The sequence below is a fragment of the Pan troglodytes genome, chromosome 23, assembly GCF_028858775.2.
Source record: "Pan troglodytes isolate AG18354 chromosome 23, NHGRI_mPanTro3-v2.0_pri, whole genome shotgun sequence".
Lineage (NCBI taxonomy): Eukaryota > Metazoa > Chordata > Mammalia > Primates > Hominidae > Pan > Pan troglodytes.
Genome location: NC_086016.1, coordinates 25402900 through 25423306, shown reverse-complemented (window position 1 = coordinate 25423306; position 20407 = coordinate 25402900). Strand labels below are relative to the sequence as shown.

Genomic DNA, 20407 nt, shown 5'->3' with positions numbered 1-20407 from the left:
AAGACACCTAAGTGTTTTTGTGACTTAACTTGCTTATCTGTAAAGTGGGGGTAAGAACAGTCCCAGGGGCTGGTGAGGGTTGTCATGCACATGGCATGGGGCCTGGCACAGGAAAAATGCTGGATGGAAGAGGCTGGTATTGCTGTGCTATCAACAATGAGGACACATTTGCAGGTTTCCACAATACGAGTCGCAGTGTGGGACAGGAAAGGGTATCAGATGAAGAGGAGGGCATCCAGAGGGAGGAGGGATCGAGTCCTTCTAGGGAGGTTGAGGGGCACCTGGGCAGGGCATTGAGGGCTGTATAGGAGTCCATCATACTAAGAACTGGGAGAAGCTCAGCTACTGGAAATTCCCAAAAGGGCTTGAAGGAACTGGTGCCAGCCTTGCTGGGACTGCAAGAGCCCCGGAGGGTCGGAGGGGAAGCCACTCTGAGTCCCTGCTGCAGTCCTCTGAAGGACTTCCTGTGGCAGATGGGCCTCTGCTCTCTTCTCTGACTGTTTTCCACCCTCTGGGGGAAAGGGGGTGAACCACCCAGACCTTCAGCTGGAACTACTGAGGCAGACCCCAGAAAGGGCAAGTCTGCTACTTTGTGTAGCTCAGCATCCTGATGCCTGGAGGTCCCCCCATTCAGTCACCAGGGGACAGAACAGTGTGTGGGCTGAAGCCAGGCAAACAGGGTTCAAAACCCAGCTGTGCCACCCGCAATCTATGGGGCCCTGGGCAACCTCCATCTCTCCTTGCCACCCTGTTCTCATCTGTAAAATGGGAAGAATGATTGTATCTGCTTCATAGGACCAGAGTAGGGATTCCATGGATTCATGCCTGACATAAAGAGCTCAGCCCAGCATCCCTGGCACATAGTAAGTGCTCAATAAATGCTAGCCCCTTCCCAGCATCGACTGAACTCCTGTCCTGAGCTGGCTGTGGAGACCCCATACAAGAAAGAAAAAAATAAAATAATGTGTATTCCATCTCCTGTCAAACTGGGCTCCCCACACCTCTGGCCTCCTCACCCTGCCTCTCTGCTGGGCCCAGGGCCCCCTTCCTGCATCCAGGGAGCTCACTCTAGCAGTGTCCTGGCCACACCGCATCTTCTCAGTCTTTGAGCTTGGAAGGCCTTAGGGAATGTGAAGTCCAGCCCCTCCGCAAGTACCCAGGTATGGAACTAGGGCTCGGGAGTAAAGACACTCACCAGAGGCTGGGACTTGAAGTCCAGTGCCCCTGCCCAGGTCCTTAGATCACTACTGCTGTGGGAATTTTGAGAGGAGCCCCTTGGCGTAGGATAAGCTGCTGTCCCTTGGGCTGGAGCTCCATGAGGGCAGGGACGATGGCTCTCTTGCTTACTTTGTGGCCCCTGGGCCCAGCGCAAAGCCTGGAACCTGCGAATGAAAAAGTGAATGAGCGAATGAATGAATGTGGCCAGAATCCATCTGCCTCCCAGAGCAGGATCCCAAGAGAAGCCCACTTTGGTCCCAGCCCCTGTGGGGTCACCAGCCCCAGCCCAGCAGACGGGGTTGCCAATGGCTTAGAGGCTTCCAAGAGTCTTCCGACAAAAGGATCAAAGGAAGCAGATGACAGAAGGGCAGGAAATGGCTGAACGGTGGGGTGGGGGTGCCGAGCCCCCTGCTGAGGCCAGGATGAAAGAGGTTCAGGAAAAGGACAGAGACAGACCAGCCAGTGCAGGGGTGGGGGTGACAGGATGCGGGCAGAGGGCTCAGCCACTTCCCTTGGCACAGAGGATAAACTGATGGCTTCCTCTCAGCCCAGGACTCTCCTTTCTGCTTCCAACCATAGCACCTAGTCCTGGGCCCGGACCCTGGAGGGCACTTGGAAAACGTTTGTGGATTCACTGTGCATGAATGAATGAATGAATGATTCGGTGGCTCATGACAAATGCCAGCTCTTTGGGAGGATTGCCTGAGGCCAGGATTTCAAAGCCAGCCTGGGCAACATAGCAAGACCCCTGTCTCTCCAAAACTTTTTTTTTGAAGTTTTATTTCATTTTATTTTTATTTTATTTATTTATTATTATTATACTTTAAGTTTTAGGGTACATGTGCATAATGTGCAGGTTTGTTACATATGTATACATGTGCCATCTGGTGTGCTGCACCCATTAATTCATCATTTAGCATTAGGTATATCTCCTAATGCTATCCCTTCCCCCTCCCCCCACCCCACAACAGTCCCCAGAGTGTGATGTTCCCCTTCCTGTGTCCATGTGTTCTCATTGTTCAATTCCCATCTACGAGTGAGAACATGCGGTGTTTGGTTTTTTGTCCTTGCGATTCTACAAAACATTTAAAAACTATATTAGCTTGGCTGGGCACAGTGGCTCATGCCTGTAATCCCAGCACTTTGGGAGGCCGAGGTGGGTGGATCACCTGAGGTCGGAAGTTCGAGACCAGCCTGACCAACATGGTGAAGCCCTGTCTCTACTAAATTCAAAAAAATTAGCTGGGTGTGGTGGCAAATGCCTGTAATCCCAGCTACTTAGGAGGCTGAGGCAAAAGAACTGATGAACCTGAGAGGTGGAGCTTGCAATGAGCTGGATCACACCATTGCACTCTAGCCTGGGTGACAGAGTAAAATTCTGTCTCAAAAAAAGAAAGGAAGGAAGAGAGGGAGGAAGGGAGGAAGTGAAGAAGGAAAGAGAAAGAACTTTTATCAGCCATTCCTTACCTTTCCAGTAGTCAGTTAGTGTGGGTCAGTCCAGTGGATTTTGACATGAAAGGACAGAGCAAACTCCTGTTGTAGTTTCAGGGAGCACTGACTGTAGCCAGTGGCTATTGAACAATCGCTAGATGCCAGGTGCTCAAAATATCTCTGTGTCATAGCCCCATTATCTCAATGACTCCTTGCCATACTCTAAGAGGGCAGTGCTAGCCCCATTTTACAGATGAGGCAACTGAGGCTAAGAGAAGAAGGATGCTGCTCTAGATCACCCAGAAAGTAAATGACGGAGGTGGAGAGTGAAATTCCTCTAGCCCTGCGTAAATGAATGAATGGCTAGGTGAATGAACGACCCATTCTACAGCATTCACCGTGATTCCCTGCCACACCACGCCCTTCACTGGGCCCGAGTTCTACGGCAACAAATGAAATAATCACAGTCCCTGCTGTCATGAGATTCCTCGCCTGGAGGGCAGCACTCCACCCAAATAATGAATTCATCATGATTTTGGAAAGTGCTAGAAAAGAGAAAGCCAGAGTGCGTAGGGCGTGCAGGGGACCTGCCCAGTCTTAGGGGCTCAGAACAGGCCTAGAGTGCCAACTGCCGGACGGAAGGAGGTTGCCTGCTGGGAGGTGTGCGCAGGAGGCAGAACGTCCAGATCTGTGGCATGGATTAGAAAAGCAATAGTCTGCTGGGCGTGGTGGCTCACGCCTGTAATCCCAGCACTTTGGGAGGCCGAGGAAGACGGATCAGGAGGTCAGGAGATTGAGACCATCCTGGCTAACACAGTGAAACTCCGTCTCTACTAAAAAAAATACAAAAAAATAGCCAGGTGTGGGGGCGGGTGCCTGTAGTCCCAGCTATGCAGGAGGCTGAGGCAGGAGAATGGCGTGAACCTGGGAGGCGGAGCTTGCAGTGAGCGGAGATGCGCCACTGCACTCCAGCCTGGGTGACAGAGCGGGACTCCTCAAAAAAAAAAAAAAAAAAAAGCAATGGTCGTAGTCGTCATTGGAGCAGGCACTGTCCTTTGAGCCATTTCTCCCCACAAGCACCTTACATAGGTTATTTTATAAATCTTTACAATAAGATGGAGACATGGTTCCCCATATCATTCCCACTATAACTGGAGAGATGGAGACTTACACACCTGCTAAGAGGAAGAGCCAGGGTCTAGGTCTGTCTGATCTGGGGTCTCAGCTCCTGATCCTGAACCCAGTGTCTACAGGGCAGAGAGACCCTCCCGCTCAGCTCCTGGGTGAGCTGGCCCTGCTGGGACTCAGTGTGCACTGGAGGTCATGCTTCTCCTTCCTGTCACCCACCAGTTCTCCTTGGGCTGGGGGAGCTTCAGGTGCTGTGAGGAAAATTTAGAGAGGGAACATTTCTGAGCTCAAATTGGCTGGCACTGCCTTAGGAAGGGTTATGCAGGATTTTCAGGTGGACCACGAGCAAATGATTACACGGCCCCACATGCTTTCACAGGAGGAGTCAACCTGGAAGAACTGATTGTTTCTGGGCCCTAAATGCCAAGTGGTTTCCCTGGTAGGAGCTTATTTCCAGTTTGTATGCCCAGGATTCAAAGATAACCACGGGTCTGGGCAAGGTGGCTCATGCCTGTAATCCTAGCACTTTGGGAGGCCAAGGCAGATTGCTTGAGCCCAGGAGTTCAAGACCAGACTGGGCAACATACTTGAGACCCTGTCATCATCTTTTTTTTTTTTTTTTTTTGAGACGGAGTTTCACTCTTGTGCCCAGGCTGGAGTGTAGTGGCACTATCTCGGCTCACTGCAACCTCCATCTCCCGGGTTCAAGCGATTCTCCCGCCTCAGCCTCCTGAGTAGCTGGGATTACACGCATGTGCCACCATGCCTGGCTAATTTTTGTGTTTTTACATATGGTTTCACCGTGTTGGCCAGGCTGGTCTTGAACTCTTGACCTCAAGTGATCTGCCTGCCTCGGCCTCCCAAAGTGCTGGGATTACAGGTGTGAGCCACCGTGCCTGGCCGCAGTTTAAAACACAAACTACTTTTCTGTACTTCTCCTCATCCCTCACTGCATATCTACTTAGACACTTGCTCCTGGGCCCCAGAAATACCTTCCCAGGCCTGTTTCAGAGTCTGCAGTGTTCCGCCTCCAGTTCTCCAGGTCATCCTTCTAAGGCTGGCTCAGATGCCAGCTCCTATTTTTTCTCACCAGAAAGAACCTCTCCCTTCTCCCTGCCGCGACAGAAGCTATCACTGCATTTGCACGCAAGGGCCTGAACTGGAGTCCTGGCTGTCAGGCTTTAGGCAAACTGCGACTCTCTGGAAACCAATCCTCCGCATTGTTCCATAAGCACAGTGTCATGGGCCCCACCCCCAGAACATGTAGAGTAATACTTGGGTAAAGTGATCTGCAGCAGTGGCCAGGCGTGGTGGCTCACGCCTGTAATCTCAACATTCTGGGAGGCCAAAGCAGGCAGATTGCTTGAGCCCAGGAGTTCAAGACCAGCCTGGGCAACGTAGTGAGACCCCTATCTCTACAAAAAATTAAAATTAAAAAAAAGTTTTCATTATTCTGGCATGGTGGTACACATCTGTAGTCCAGCTACTTGAGAGGCTGAGGCGGGAGGATTGCTTGAGCCCAGGAGGTTGAGGCTGCAGTGAGCATGGATAACCACTGCACTCCAGCCTGGGTGACAGAGTGAGAGCCTGTCTCAAAACACAAACAAAAACAAAAAAAGTAACCTGTGGTGTGTGGGGTGCCCCTCGATTCCCACTGCTTGATGGCAATAATAATAGCAGCCCCGTGGACAGCCCCTCTGCTAAGGGAGTCTTACAGCTCCAAAGGACGGGAAAATGGAGTTATCCTTTTTCTGTTATAGGTGAAGAAGTTGAGGTTTAAGGAGGTGAAATTACAAGTCTGGGACTTCTTACTAATTTTTTTTCCTAAGATAAAATTTTAATTTTTTTATTTTAGTGAACATAATTGTATATGTTTATGGGGCAGAGTGTGATGTTTTGATCTGTGAATACATTGTGGAATGATAATATCAAGCTAATTAACATATCAATAACATCACAAGTGTATCATTTTTCTATAGTGAGAACATTTGAAATCTACTTTTTGCCGGGTGCTGTGGCTTACACTTGTAATCCCAGCACTTTGGGAGGCTGAGGCGGGAAGATCACCTGAGGTCAGCAGTTTGAGACCGGCCTGGCCAACATGGTGAAAACCCATCTCTACTAAAAATATAAAAATTATCGGGGCGTGATGGTGTGCACCTGTAGTCCCCAGCTACTCAGGAGGCTGAGGCAGGAGAATTGCTTGGACTTGGGAGGTGGAGGTTGCAGTGAGCTGAGATTGCACCACTGCACTCCAGCCTGGACAACAGAGCTACACTCCATCTCAAAAAAAGCAAAAAGAAGGCCAGGCACGGTGGCTTACGCCTGTAATCCCAGCACTTTGGGAGGCCGAGGCGGGTGGATCACGAGGTCAGGAGATCAAGACCATCCTGGCTAACACGGTGAAACCCCGTCTCTATTAAAAATACAAAAAATCTAGACGGGTGTTGTGGTGGGCGCCTGTAGTCCCAGCTACTCGGGAGGCTGAGGCAGGAGAATGGCGTGAACCCGAGAGGCGGAGCTTGCAGTGAGCCAAGATCGCACCACTGCACTGCAGCCTGGGTGAGAGAGCAACACTCCGTCTCAAAAAACAAACAAACAAACAAAAAAAGAAAAATGTCGGATATGATCCACATTTCTGAAAAAGGAACAGATCAGCAGGCTGATGAATAAGATCTAAGAGTCTATGAATAAGATCTACAGAAATAAGAAGATGCCAAATGATTCCTAAGACCTCTTCGTGATATTTAAAAAATTCAATAAAATATGTCTCTCTGAGTTGACCAAAAGGTACAACATTTCAGTTATATGGGAGGCGTGGGTTTTTGAGATGTATTGCACAGCAAGATTATTATTCATTAGGAATGATAGTTACTAATAATGTATATTTCAAAATTACTTCAAAAATGTACTTTGGCCTGGACTGGTGGCTCACGCCTGAATCCCAGCTCTTTGAGAGGCTGAGGGCAGATCACTTGAGGCCAGGAGTACGAGACCAGCCTGGCCAACATGACAAAGCCCTGTCTCTATAAAAAATACAAAAGATAGGGCTGGGCACGGTGGTTCATGCATGTAATCCCAGCACTTTGGGAGGCAGAGGTGGGCATACCACGAAGTCAGGAGTTCGAGACCAACCTGACCAACATGGTGAAACCTGATCTCTACTAAAAATACAAAAAAATTAGCTGGGCATAGTGGCACACACCTGTAATCCCAGCTACTCAGGAGGCTGAGGCAGGAGGATCGCTTGAACCAGGGAGGCAGAGGTTGCAGTGAGCCAAGATCTCGCCATTGCACTCCAGCCTGGGTGACAGAGCAACACTCCGTCTCAGAAGAAAAAAAAAAATAATGCAAATTTGGCCAGTTGTGGTGGTGGATGTCTGTAGTCCCAGCTAGTTGGGAGGCTGAGGTGAGCGGATCACTTGAGCCTGGGAAGTTGAGGCTGCAGTGAGCTGTCATCTTGCCACTGCACTCCAACCTAGGCAATAAAGCAAGACTCTGTCTCCAAAAAAAGTACATTTTATTTTATTTTTTATTTTGAATTTTGCATTGTTTTGAGATGGTGTCTTCCTCTGTCGCCCAGGCTGGAGTGCAATGGCATGATCTTGGTCACTGCAAACTCCGCCTGATGGGTTCAAGTGATTCCCCTGCCTCAGCCTCTCGAGTAGCTGGGATTACAGGTGCGCACCACCACATCTGGCCAGCTATCCAACATTTTTCTGATATCCTTGATTTTAGCTGTTGTGTTTTGCTGAATCAAAGCATCTGAATTTGGTAAACATTTGTAAATCAAAGAAAATTCCTGAGGTGTGTCTCAGTAATTTTTAGAGGTTATTTTGCCAATGTTGAGGATGCAGGCCAAAGAAAAAAGGAATGAAAATCACAGGAAACATTTGTGATGCATGCTTTTTTTCCAAAGAGGGTCTGGGGACTTCAATATTTAAAGGGAAAAAGAGGCCAGGTGCCGTGGCTCACGCCCGTAATCCCAGCACATTGGGAGGCGGCAGCGGGCGGATCACCTGAGGTCAGGAGTTCGAGGCCAACCTGGCCAATAAGGTGAAACCCCGTCTTGGGCTCATGCCCGTAATCCCAGCACTTTTGGAGGCCAAGGTGGGCGGATCACGAAATCAGGAGATCGAGACCACCCTGGCTAACACGGTGAAACCCTGTCTCTACTAAAAAAAAAATACAAAAAATTAGCCGGGTGTGGTGGCAGGTGCCTGTAGTCCCAGCTACTCGGGAGGCAGAGGCAGGAGAATGGCATGAACCTGGGAGGCGGAGCTTGCAGTGAGCCGAGATGGCTCAAAAAAAAAAATTTTTTTTTTCCTTAGTGCCTTTGAAGCCCCAAATAGGGCTGCTTTTCCATTTGATGAGAACTTTAATTTGTTCTCTGATTCCAGTTAATATTTTTTCTCATTATCTTTCTCTGCATGGTTTTGCATCCCTTTGACTTTTTACCACTGTTCTAGTGCAGATCTTTAGATCTCTTCCTAAAACAGTCTTTAAGTCTTCACATGATCTCTCGTCTCATTTCTTTTTTTCTAAAACTATGCCTGTTTCCTTTTCCCTCCTCAACTCAGACTGTTTTCCTTTCTGTTTTTCTACGCTGAATAATCTTCTTGATAGTTTTGTGGGTGTGTGTGTGTGCCCGCCACCACGCCAGGCTATTTTTTTTTTTTGTATTTTTAGTAGAGATGGGGTTTCACCGTGTTAGCCAGGATTGTCTTGATCTCCGGACCTCATGATCCGCCCGCCTTGGCCTTCCAATGTTTAATAAATTATTAAATATTAGTCCCTGAAACATTTTGACTTTGTCAATCTGTGCATTCCTGCAGATATAAGAAGCTTTTAGAAATTACAGAAAAAGGCCAGGTGTGGTGCCTCATGCCTGTAATCCCAGCACTTTGGGAGGCCGAGGTGGGTGGATCACGAGGTCAGGAGATCGAGACCATCTTGGCTAACACGGTGAAATACCATGTTACTAAATACCGTCTCTACTAAAAATACAAAAAATTAGAAGGGCGTTCTGGCGGGCACCTGTAGTCCCAGCTACTCGAGAGGCTGAGGCAGGAGAATGGCTTGAACCCGGGAGGCAGAGCTTGCGGTGAGCCGAGATCGCGCCACTGCACTTCAGCCTGGGCACCCAGACAGAGCGAGACTCCGTCTCAAAAAAAAAAAAAAAAAAAAAAAAAAAAAAAAAAAAGACCAGCCTGGCCAAGATGGTGAAAACCCATCTCTACTAAAATTACAAAAATTAGCTGGACATGGTGGAACGTGCCGTAATCCCAGCTACTCGGGAAGCTGAGGCAGGAGAATCACTTGAACCCGGGAAGCGGAGGTTGCCGTGAGTCGAAATGGCCACTACGCTCCAGCCTGGCAATGAGCAAGACTCCCTCTCAAAAAAAAAAAAAAAGAAAAAAGAAAAAAACTGGACACCTATTTTTCACCATATACAAAAATTTACGCAGGTTGGATTAAAGATTTAAATTTAAGACCTCAAACTACAATAATCCTGGAAGAAAAACTTCAGAAGTACCATTCTTGACATGGCCTATGGGAAATAATTCATGACTAAGTCTTTAAAAGAAATTGCAACAAAACTTGGCAAGTGAGACCTAATTAAACTAAAGAGCTGCCACATAGCAAAGGAGACCATCAGCAGAGTAAGCAGACAACCTACAGGATGGGGGGAATTATTCACAAACTATGCGTACAACAAAGGTCTAATATCCAGAATCTATAAGGAACTTAATTCCACAAGCAAAAAACGGCCCCATTTAAAAAGGGGCAAATAAACACTTCTCAAAAGAAGACATACATGCAGCCAACAAACGTGAAAAAATGCTCATCATCACTAATCATGAGAGAAATGCAAATCAAAACCACAATGAGATATTATCTCACACCAGTCAGAAAGACTATTTTTTAAAAGTAAAAAAAAAAATAGCAGATACTGGCAAGGATAAGGAGAAAACGAAATGCTTATACACTGTTGGTGGGAATGTAAGTTAGTTCAGCCACTGTGGAAAGCAGTTTGGAGATTACTCAAAGAACATAAAACAGAACTAACATTCAGCCCAGCAATCCCATTACTGAGTATGTATCCAAAAGAAAACAAATCATTCCACCAAAAAGACATATGCACTCGTATGTTTATTGCAACACTATTCACGATAGCAAAGACATGGGATCAACCTAGGTGCCTGTCAACAGTGGACTGGATAAAAATGTGGTACATATAGACCATGGAATACTATGCAGCTACAAAAGAATGAAATTATGTTCTTTGCGGGAAAATGGCTAGAGCTAGAAGCCACTAAGTGAACTAATGTAGTAACAGAAAACAAACGCCTCATGTTCTTATAAGTAGGTGCTAAACGCTGAGTACCCATGGACATGAAGATGGTGACAATAGACACTAGGACTGCTAAGAGAGGGAGGGAGGAAGGAAAAGGTTGAAAAACTGCCGAGTACCATGTTCAGTACCTGGGTGTTGAGATCATTCATACCCCAAACCTCAGCACCACACAATATACCCAGGTAACTAACCTGCACGTGTACACCCTGAATCTAAAATAAAAGTTGAAAAAGAAAAAAAAGAAGGGAATCTCTGCTTGTTTTCAGAATAATCAGTTGTGCCCCTCTTCAGTTTGAAATTCTCACTATTGGCTATATGTAGGGCTACCCTATTTCCCATCTCATAACTTATTTTAAGAAAACACAGAATAATAATGTGTAGGCTTGGGATTCAGTTTTTGAAATAAAACACTTATCTTCAATGACCTTCCTGTACATGTAAAAGCACACCTGTCTGCATGGCAGCAGTTGGACCTCACAATGTGGATTGTGCCTTCACCCTGGAATGTCTGTGATGCCCCATCACCACGGTGATGGAATTAGGGATCTCCTGCCCTGAGTCTTAAGTGCCACTGTCTGTGCTGAGTTTTTCGAAGGTCAGAGCAGATTGAACCTTTGTGCTTTCATTTTTCCTGATTTTGATTTTTCTTATGGGGATCCACTTTTCCTGCATTCGAGGTATGTTCATACTGGCCTGTCAAATGCTGTCTTTTCAAATTACTAGTTAATACTTTCAAAATATGTTATTTAAAAAATTATCCTCTGTATTTTCCATATGCAGTTATAAATAAGTTTTGTGGTTATGTTTTATTCCTCATTTTATATATTTGATTCTTGTATCAAGCAGGGTGCCTTTGAACTTTTTCTTCATTTAAAAAATATGTATCATTTCCTTTTACATCCTGCACCCTTCAATGCTCCCGCCCCAAATTAAGTTATTCCCTTGAGGAGAATATGGCAAAGTCTATTTTAATGTAGTTTTTAACCTAATTAAGAACCTATGAAATCATTACTTTCAAAAAGTTTGGAGAAAAGCCACAGTAGTACAGATGGGTTTGAGGCTTTTCACACAATGAAATGTACCTATCTTTGTTTTTGACATGTTTTTCCTTCCTCTCTTCTTTTGTTGTGAAATGTGTATTTAGTTTAATAAATTTGTAGTAAGTCATGTCCATTCACATATCAATTTTAAATGTAATAAGAATGCGTATTGTCTGTGTGTGAAATAAAAAACACATTTATTTTTATGCTTTGGGAGTTATCCAAAATCATAGAATTGTCAATTACAGTCAATCACCCAACCTACTCACCTTTCCAGAGTAGTCTTAGTCAAATATTTTTTTTTTTGTTTCCCAATGAAATGCAGTATTTCAACACAGAAAGATAAATAGAATGAATTGGTAGAGACTGTTAACTAAGAACATACAGTTTTATTTATACTCAGAAACAAATAGATCATGTACATATATATGAAGATAAAAATTAAAGGGATAATTGTGTAAGTTTGCATGTAGAGAGCTTTGAAAACCTGTTTACTTGTTAATTCTGTTTTGATGTATTGTGTGACTTAGTTCTCCCGACCCATCATCCAGAGCTCTCTCCAGGAGCTAAGTGCTCATCAGTTCTGTGAGTTGGAAACTAAGTTTAGAGGCACTTGTATTTGTTAGTAAATAAGGCAACATGATATTCTTTCACAGGTTTTAGTGCAGAAGACTGAATAGATAAGCTGCTCCACCCAGTACACTGGTGTTCATTTCATGGTCATCTCATATGTTGATCGTGGATATAAAACACTTATCTTCAATGACCTTCCTGTATATGTAAAAGCACACCTGTCTACATGGCAGCAGTTGGACCTCACAATGTGGATTGTGCCTTCACCCTGAAATGTCTATGATGCCCTATTGCCATGGTGATGGGATTAGGGATCCCTTGCCCTTTGCTCTGCCACTGTCTGTGCCAGCCAGGCCACTGGGTCGTTGTGGCAGATAGTGGTATCCTTTGTCAAGGGAGTTGCAACCAGGGTGATACATGAGACTAATGATTAGGTGGTATATTGTGTTCTTGTCTTGTCCCCAGGTTGTGTAGCTCACAGACTTTTTTTTTTTTTTTAACATTTCTATAGCTGTCATTTGAAGTTTGTAATGCCATCAAATATCAATAAAGGTTCTTCCCATTATTTATCATGGAGGGCACTGAGTGTGCACTCAGGCAGACACAGCACTTTTGACAACTTTATCTGCTTCTTTCAAAACTGGGTCTGAATTATGATAAAGTGGTTGGGTTTAGGCCAAGCAGGTGTATTTCATAGAGCAATGGGTTGGGAGTTCAGAATCCTGGACTTGAATGAGTCTCTGAGCCTTATTAAGCTGTGAAATCTAAAGCAAGACATTTCACTGATAATTAAGCCTCATGAGCACTTATGCTGTATACTTTACCTACATCGAATCATTCAGTCATCACCACAGACATATGGCATGATTGATTTACTATCATCTTTTGCTGGGCAGAAAAAGACGGAGATGAATGTGCCCAAGCTTATGAGCCCCTAAGCAAAAGAGCCAAGATGGGAACCCAAGCATAGGGCCCCAATGCTGAGGCTCTGAACTACTGACCTGCCCTCAGCACTCAGCCGTGGGATCATGAGTCACTGTGCAAGGGACTTCCAACATCTGCATGTATGTCCGGAATGATCTGAGCCTGCAGAGTTCCTACACACTAGCCACATTATAGCATGGTGTCCATGGTCACATAGCTCAGGGCAGGTATTAGTACATGAATAACTTAGGTATGTCATAGTCTTTATGTGAAAGGCACATAAAAGTCCAAATGCTTTTGAACTGGTTGCGGATTTTGAGTTGGAGAACAACACTTGGGACAACCGATCACATTCTTTCAGTGCTCGGCCACTCCTCAGCACATATCCCAAAGCTGATAAATAATGGGAAGACCCTTTATTGATATTTGATGGCATTATGAACTTCAAATGACCGCTAAAGAAATGTTAAAATAAAGTCTGTGAGCTACACAACCTGGGGACAAGACAAGAACACAAAATACCACTTAATCATTAGTCTCACGTATCACCCTGGTTGCAACTCCCTTGACAGCTGGTTTGAAGAGCCTCAGTGCTCACCAGGGGCCATCTCCCCGCTCTGCCCTCTCTCCCTGTGGATTGCCTGGGCTGAACATAGGCAGCCCCTCACAGGATGACTGCAAACAGAAGGCAAAGGAAGACTAAATGGAAAATGTATGGTTATAGTGGTTATTTTAAAATATAAGCATTTCAGTATTTTCTAATCTTTAATAATTGATTTTTTTGGGTGGGGGGGCTTTTTTTTTTGGCAGAGTCTTGCTCTGTTGCCCAGGCTGGAGTGCACTGGCACAATCTCGGCTCACTGCAACCTCTGCTTCCTGGACTCAAGCAATTCTCCTCCCTCAGCCTCCCAAGTAGCGGGGACAACAGGCACATGCCACCACGCCTGGCTAATTTTTTGTGTTTTTAGTAGAGACGGGATTTCACTGTGTTAGCCAGGATAGTCTTGATCTTCTGACCTCATGATCTGCCCATGTTGGCTTCCCAAAGTGCTGGGATTACAGGCGTGAGCCACTGTGCCCTGCCGGTTTTTTTGTTTTGTTTTGTTTTTCTGATATGGAGTCTCACTCTGTTGCCCTGGCTGGAGTGCAGTGGCACGATCTCAGCTCACTATAGCCTCTGCCTCCAGGTTCGAGGGATTCTCCTGCTTCAGCCTCCTGAGTAGCTGGGATTACAGGCACATGCCACCATGCCTGGCTAATTTTTTTTTTTTTTTTTTTACTGGAGACGGGGTTCATTATGTTGGTCAGGCTGGTCTCAAACTCTTGACTTCAAATTATCCACCTACCTCAACCTCCCAAAGTGCTGGGATTACAGGTGTGAGCCACCACACCTGGCCGATTATTTTTATAACAAAGAAAATAAATACATATAATTAATGCTGGTGCATGGAATTAAATCTAGTTTTTAAAAAATTCACACATAAACAAGAGAACCCCAGACCCTCAATGATAACTGCAGTAGCATTGTATGTGGGTCTGTGGAGGTTGAAAGGGACTTGGTAGATGTCAAGAAGTAGTGATAGTCCTGTGGGCTTTTAAAGCATCTGAAGAAGTGACAGGACGCTGTGGTTGAATCCTAGCATGTATTTTAGTATTTGTTCATTTGGAGTTTGTTTATTTCATGTTGCTTTCATTTGCCATTGCCTGGAAAGCCAAGGGCTCTACTCATTTCCTTCCTGCTCTTTCTTTGCCTTCCTTGGTCCATGAAGAGAATGGTCCAGAAGAAGCTCAATCCATGCTTGTTAACCAGGCACACCCCTAAGTTCTAGTCCCTGAGTCATTCATGAGTAGCACCACCAATGAACTGACAGCCATGCTGTGTCCCTCCACATCCCCTAGGTGACTCGAAGAAGCCTTCTAAAAAGCGTGTGAAAAGGAAGCCCTACTCTACTACCATGGTAAAGTAGCCTGTCTTTGCCTAAGATGCAAATGTTGTTTTCTTGGTTCCTTTATTTTTCAGTTGATATCAGCTATGGGAAAATTATCCACTACACTATAGATGTTAGATAATGTTTCCTTGGCAATGGAGGAGGTGTATCTTACCAACTGACACCTGATTCCAGAGGACATACACAATTGGCAGTGTCAGATAGTACACTGCATGTTAAGGGATATTTTCTTCAGGAACAAGTTTTCCACTTTAGATAAGAATTCTGTAATTGCTACCCAAAAATTGTCTAGATAGAAACATCCTTCCAGAAAAGCTCCAGTGCTTTCATAAGGAAACTCTACTCTAGAGTTGGGGCTTTTGACTTGAACATTCTTTCCCATCTTGGTTGCCCAGAGTTTCCAAGTGAACAAAAGACCTGTGCGAACCATCCATAGCATAGCCTGATTCTCAGAGTGTTTTCCTTCTCTAATTACAGGTGATTTCATTGAGCCCAATCAATGGTACGTATTCTGGAATCACTCACCGGCTGTTAGAAAAAGATTCTGTAGGAGATCTGGAGCCTAACTGCTGGCTTTGGTCTGGAGAGCCTCCATGATCCAAGACACCTGGTGGGAATGAGGATGTGGGGTATAGTAAAAGAAACTGGTTTTCCAGGTGACAAACTCTTTTTACCTATGTATAGTTCCTGGAAACGTGTTCACATTAGGTGGTGTTCACATTAGGTCATGTGTGGGGGGTGTGTATTAAGGCAGGGGTGGGGTGGGGCGGTCTATGTGCAAGTCTGCTTGATTTGTTTGTGAATGTGTGTCTATGTGTGTTGCCCCTAGGAAAAAAGTGTGTTTACCCAGCACAACTCTCAGTGCCATTTTTCTTAATTTAACAAATCAGACCACATACTTTACTTACATTAGTTCAAACCTCATCATGGCCATATGTTGTGAGCTTGTTTATTGAACCCCCACACCAGATGGAGAAACTACACCACAGAAATAAATGTGCCCCAGCTCACTTGCTATGAAGTGAGGAGCCAAGATGTTTACTCATACGGTCCCATTGTTGAAGGCCTGAACTACAACTTCTATTTATCAGCCAGTGAAGGGATCACTATTCACCGTGCAAGGGAGTTCCAGCACCCTCTATGCCTGGAATTACCCACGCCTGCAGTGATCCCAAACGCCATCCCTCACATAAGAGAGGCTCAGTGATCTTATAATGTGGCTATGTAGGCATCTTCCTGCAGGTGTCACATAGTCCTTAGTGTGAAACCAACATAGAAAGCCCATGTTTCTGATCAAATCACAGGTTCTGAAACACTAAGGGAGGCACTAAGTAGGACAATGTGGTGCCTGCGTGTCATAGCTGGGTCTCCTCAAGACATGGCTTAAGTCCAATAAGAATTGGGGAGATGCTTTAGAGTCTTGGCCGCAGTTCACCACAAGACCTCTGAGCTACGTACTTTAGGGATCATGATCATTGAGTACTCAAATTACCACTTGGTGGTTATCCGGGTGTCTGTTGTTCATGGCAACTCTCTTGTGAAGCTGGCGTGGAGAGCGTCAGTGCTGGAGCCGTGCCTCCCTTCTGAATGGACCCTCCCTGTGTTAGCAGGTGGGTGTAAGCATGGGGGTCAGCACGCTCAGTGGATTTACACACACAGCATTGAAGAGCAAGGCTGGGCTTCATTATTTATACATTTTCAATAATTGATGATCTTCATAACGTAAAATCAATGATTTACTACACTAGAATACTGTCCCTAGTATTGAATCACATCTCTCAATAAAGGCTTGCTTAAAGTCACATGAGAGTTCCCATTCAACTGATGATACGTGCCATAGCAGCAATTAAAGCAGTCATTTGAAAAGGCTTTTACTGTAAACTTATGCATGAGCCTGAAGTGGGGGATAAAAGAGGTGATTAGCTCCCCTGTGCAATGTTTCTATTATATGTGGGGTGGAGGACAATTACACAGGAAGGTGATGGAGAGAACAGAGCAAAGGATTGGACAGGTCCATTGAACCCATAAGACTATGGTGAGGTTAGTGAATGAGACTGGTCATTTTAGGTCAAATTTTACCTCGTGTGTTCTTTCCACGCTTTCTTCCAGTAGTTTCTTCTATTTCTTACTAACTAGGTCACTGTTGCTAAAATCCATACTAAAAGAGGACAAAGCTTTGTAATAACATAAAAGCTAGTAAAACTGTGATAGCTCAAATTTTACAAAATACTGGGGGCTTTTGCCTGAGACCTGGATGACATAGTTGTGTAAGAATGGGGGGTTCCTCTGAAGACTATTGGACTTCTGAGAAGAAAGATCTAAGTTGTCTCTGTGTGATATGGAGTCAGCCTTCACTGCCCTCGAAGTCTGTCTGATAGAGGTGTTGAATGCTCAGTGAACTCCATGATCTTCCTGAAACCCAACTTTGATTCAGCGGGCTCTGCTTGGAAGCCTGTAAAGAGCGGGATCATAAGATTAAACTTGGAACACATGATCACTATTTTCTTCTGGTCTTCTGTCAGCAAGGTGTCAACAGTCCTCTCTATTGTAAATGCATTAACCAGCATCTTCTCTGATAGAAATTTTGAGAAGATACAGCCTGTACACCAACCAGCATCAGAGGCATCATGGCTTCTGGAGAAAGAAGAAGATACAGCCACAAGAAGGTACTGTGGAAGTTCATTAATTAAGTTGATTCAATCATCGCAGTTGTGGAGAGTATTCAGTGTCCCATATGTAAGAGGAATCTATGAAGAGATTAACCAATATTTTTTAATGTGTCAGAATTCTAATTTGCTTAGTCAGTAAGTATTGCTACAACCACAAAAGTAAATATCCACTTAAAAGTCAATTTTGGTTCATGTTTAAGGATGGACAATGTTTCAAGCTAATGTCTAGAACTTACCTGATTGTTAAACATTAGCATAGATCTCCCTGAAAGAGTGGTGCTATATTATTATTTTTAAATTAATATATTTCTTTAACTAGAGAGTTTTAAATTGACATAAAAACTGAGCATATGGCCAGGCGTGGTGGCTCATGCTTATAATCCCAACACTTTAGGAGGCCAAGGCAGGCAGATCACCTGAGGTCAGGAGTTGGAAACCAGCCTGGCCAACATGGTGAAACCCCATCTCTACTAAAAATACAAAAAAAAACCAGAGTGTGGTGGCAGGTGCCTGTAATCCCAGCTACTCAGGAGGCTGAGGCAGGAGAATTGCTTGAACCCAGGAGGCGGATGTTGCAGTGAGCCGAGATGGCGCCATTGCACTCCACCCTGGGCAACAAAAGTGAAACTCCATCTCAAAAAAAAAAAAAAAAAAATTGAGCATATAATACACAAAGTTCCCATATCATTCTGTCCCCTCACCCTGACTTCCTAATTTCATCTATTATTAACATAACATCTTACATTAATGTGGTACATTTGCTAAAAGTAATGAGAAAATATTGACATTATTATCTGAAGTCTATCATTTGCATAATGTTCATTCTTTCTGTTACACATACATGTGAAGTTTGAAATATGTATAACATTATGTTCACCATTATGTTCTCATAAAGAATATGTTCACATCCCTAAAAATCTCCTCTTCTCGCTCATTAATCTCTGTCCTCTTTCTCCAGGAAGCTTGGCGACTATTAATATTTTCACTGTAGCTTCAGTTTTGCCTTTTCCAGAATGTCGTATAGTTGGAATCATATATTATGTAGCTTTTTCAGATAAATTTATTTCACTAAATTGATGTATATTTAAGCTTCCTTCATGTCTTTTTTATGCCTTAATGGCATAAAATGCACATTAAATCACCAAATAATATTGCATTGAGTGGATTTTTTTATTCACCTCTTGAAGAATTTGGTAGATTTCATGAGAGAAACCATCTGGATCTGGTGCTTTCTTTTTCAGAATGCTCTTAATGTGAATTCAACCTATTTAACAGACATAAGCTTATTCAAATGATCTAGGATTCTAGTTGACCTTGGGAAAATTGTCTTTCAAGGACTTAATACATTTCACTGAGGTTATCAAACTGCAGTCATAGAATTGTTCATGATATTCCTTGATTATCCTTTTAATGCTCAACAGTTCAGTAGAGACGGCTCTTCTTTTATTTCTGAAATTGGTCATTTGTGTTATCTTCTTTTTCTTGGTTAGCCTGCATAGAAGTTCATTCATTGTAATGAGCATGTCAAGGAACCAGCTTTAGGTTTTAATGATTTTCTGATGATTTCAGTGTTTTAATTTTATTGACTTCTGTGATGTTGTTTGTTACTTGTTCTACTTGCTTTACATTGCATTCCTTTATTTTCTACAGTTTCCTAATTGAAACATGATATTACTGATTTTAGATCTTGTGATTTTTAATATATTGAATCCAATGCTATAAATTTTCCTCTACAGACTGCTTTTGTTACATCTAGAAATCTTGTCAAGTCACATTTTCATTTAATGTAAAGGTATTTTTAACTTTCTATTAAGACTTCTTATTTAACCCATGAGTTATTTAAAAGTGCATTGCTAATGTGCAAATATTTGGAGATTTTCTGGCTCTCTTACAGTTGTTGATTTTTTGTTGTCAGGTATGTGTTGCAAAAGCAGTCATCTATCTCGTCTTGCCACCACCCAGGATGGCCCAGGATGTGGGCTCTCCCTGAGTGAATCTTTGGCCATCTGCCAACCTGATGTGGTCAGCCTCCTTCTTTAGAAAGGGCCATTCTCAGTTCCGGCAGGGGGTTTTCCCAAAGTTGAGAAGGTGACATTCTTACTCCCCAGTGCAGCCTGCACCTCTGACCCATCAGACAGGACAGACACGGGCAGGCTCTGTGTCCTAAAGCAGATGGAACTGTGCTACCATCCTGATTGGAAATTTGTGAGGACCACCGTGTTACTCAAGTATGGTCTTTGGAAAGTGTCGTATTACTACTGTTTGTGAACTGCTTGTTGGTGGCCTGGCTGAGCCACACCTTTATGAAAACCAGGACCTCTCAGCCACTGTGGGTGTCTATGCAGCCTGAGACCCTCATGTGAACAGCCTCGTGGCAGCTGTCTTTGCCTCTTGCCACCATCAGTGCCTCCTTGTTCCTGGGCACTGCTTTCTCTGATGGGTGCTGCACTGTTTTCCTGCACCTCAGTGTCTGCAGCTGGATGTCTCTTCTGGAATCTAGATGAGGGGGCATCAATAGCAGTTCTGCTGTGGCACTGCCCTCTTTCTTAGCTTGTCTTGCTCTGTCTTAGGCTCCCTCAAAGATCCCACCCTTCAGATTCTTCCACAAGTTTCTTATTGGAATCTGAGCAGAAAAATATTACCAATATGAGCAATCCTATACCCAGTGAAGACATGAAGAATTAAAACAATTCTCCATGGACTGTACCTCATATAAATCCCTAGAAGTAATTTCTTAAAAAAAAAAAAAAACAAGGAAGATGTAATAGTTTTCCATAAATTAGAATACCCTACATGTACAATTAAATGAAATGGCTAGTATAGTCTTGAAACCAAAACCAGATAAGGTAAATTAAATTCTGCGATATTTTAAAATACTGTGAATTCTGACTAATGTGCGTTAATCTCAAAATATGAAATGGTGGATTAACATTGAAAATGCTATAAATAAAATTAGCTAACTCAAAAGGTTAATGGAGAGAAAATGTGATTATTGCAATAGATTCAGGAAGTTCATGGATAACATTCGCTATATATTTACAGGACAACTATCTGATTAACTTTAAGTGACCTGTGACAACCATTTGAATTAATGCTGCTTTAACAGCCTATCTCTTG

The 20407-nt window shown here is 44.0% G+C and overlaps 1 protein-coding gene across 8 annotated transcripts in view; it reads left to right on the top strand.

Moving 5' to 3' along the window:
- The first annotated feature begins 10655 nt into the window (after positions 1-10655).
- LOC100608047 (uncharacterized) overlaps positions 10656-20407 on the top strand; it is a 36021-nt gene continuing 26269 nt past the window's right edge. For all 8 annotated transcript variants that reach the window (XR_010156195.1, XR_010156197.1, XR_010156198.1 and 5 more), the window contains exons 1-4: positions 10656-10812; positions 14572-14630; positions 15099-15123; positions 17201-17287. Coding sequence is in view for 4 of the 8 variants with exons in the window: in XM_063808320.1 (XP_063664390.1) it covers positions 10785-10812; positions 14572-14630; positions 15099-15123; positions 17201-17287 (199 nt within the window). In the remaining 4 variants the exon portion in view is untranslated. The remainder of the gene's footprint in view (positions 10813-14571; positions 14631-15098; positions 15124-17200; positions 17288-20407) is intronic.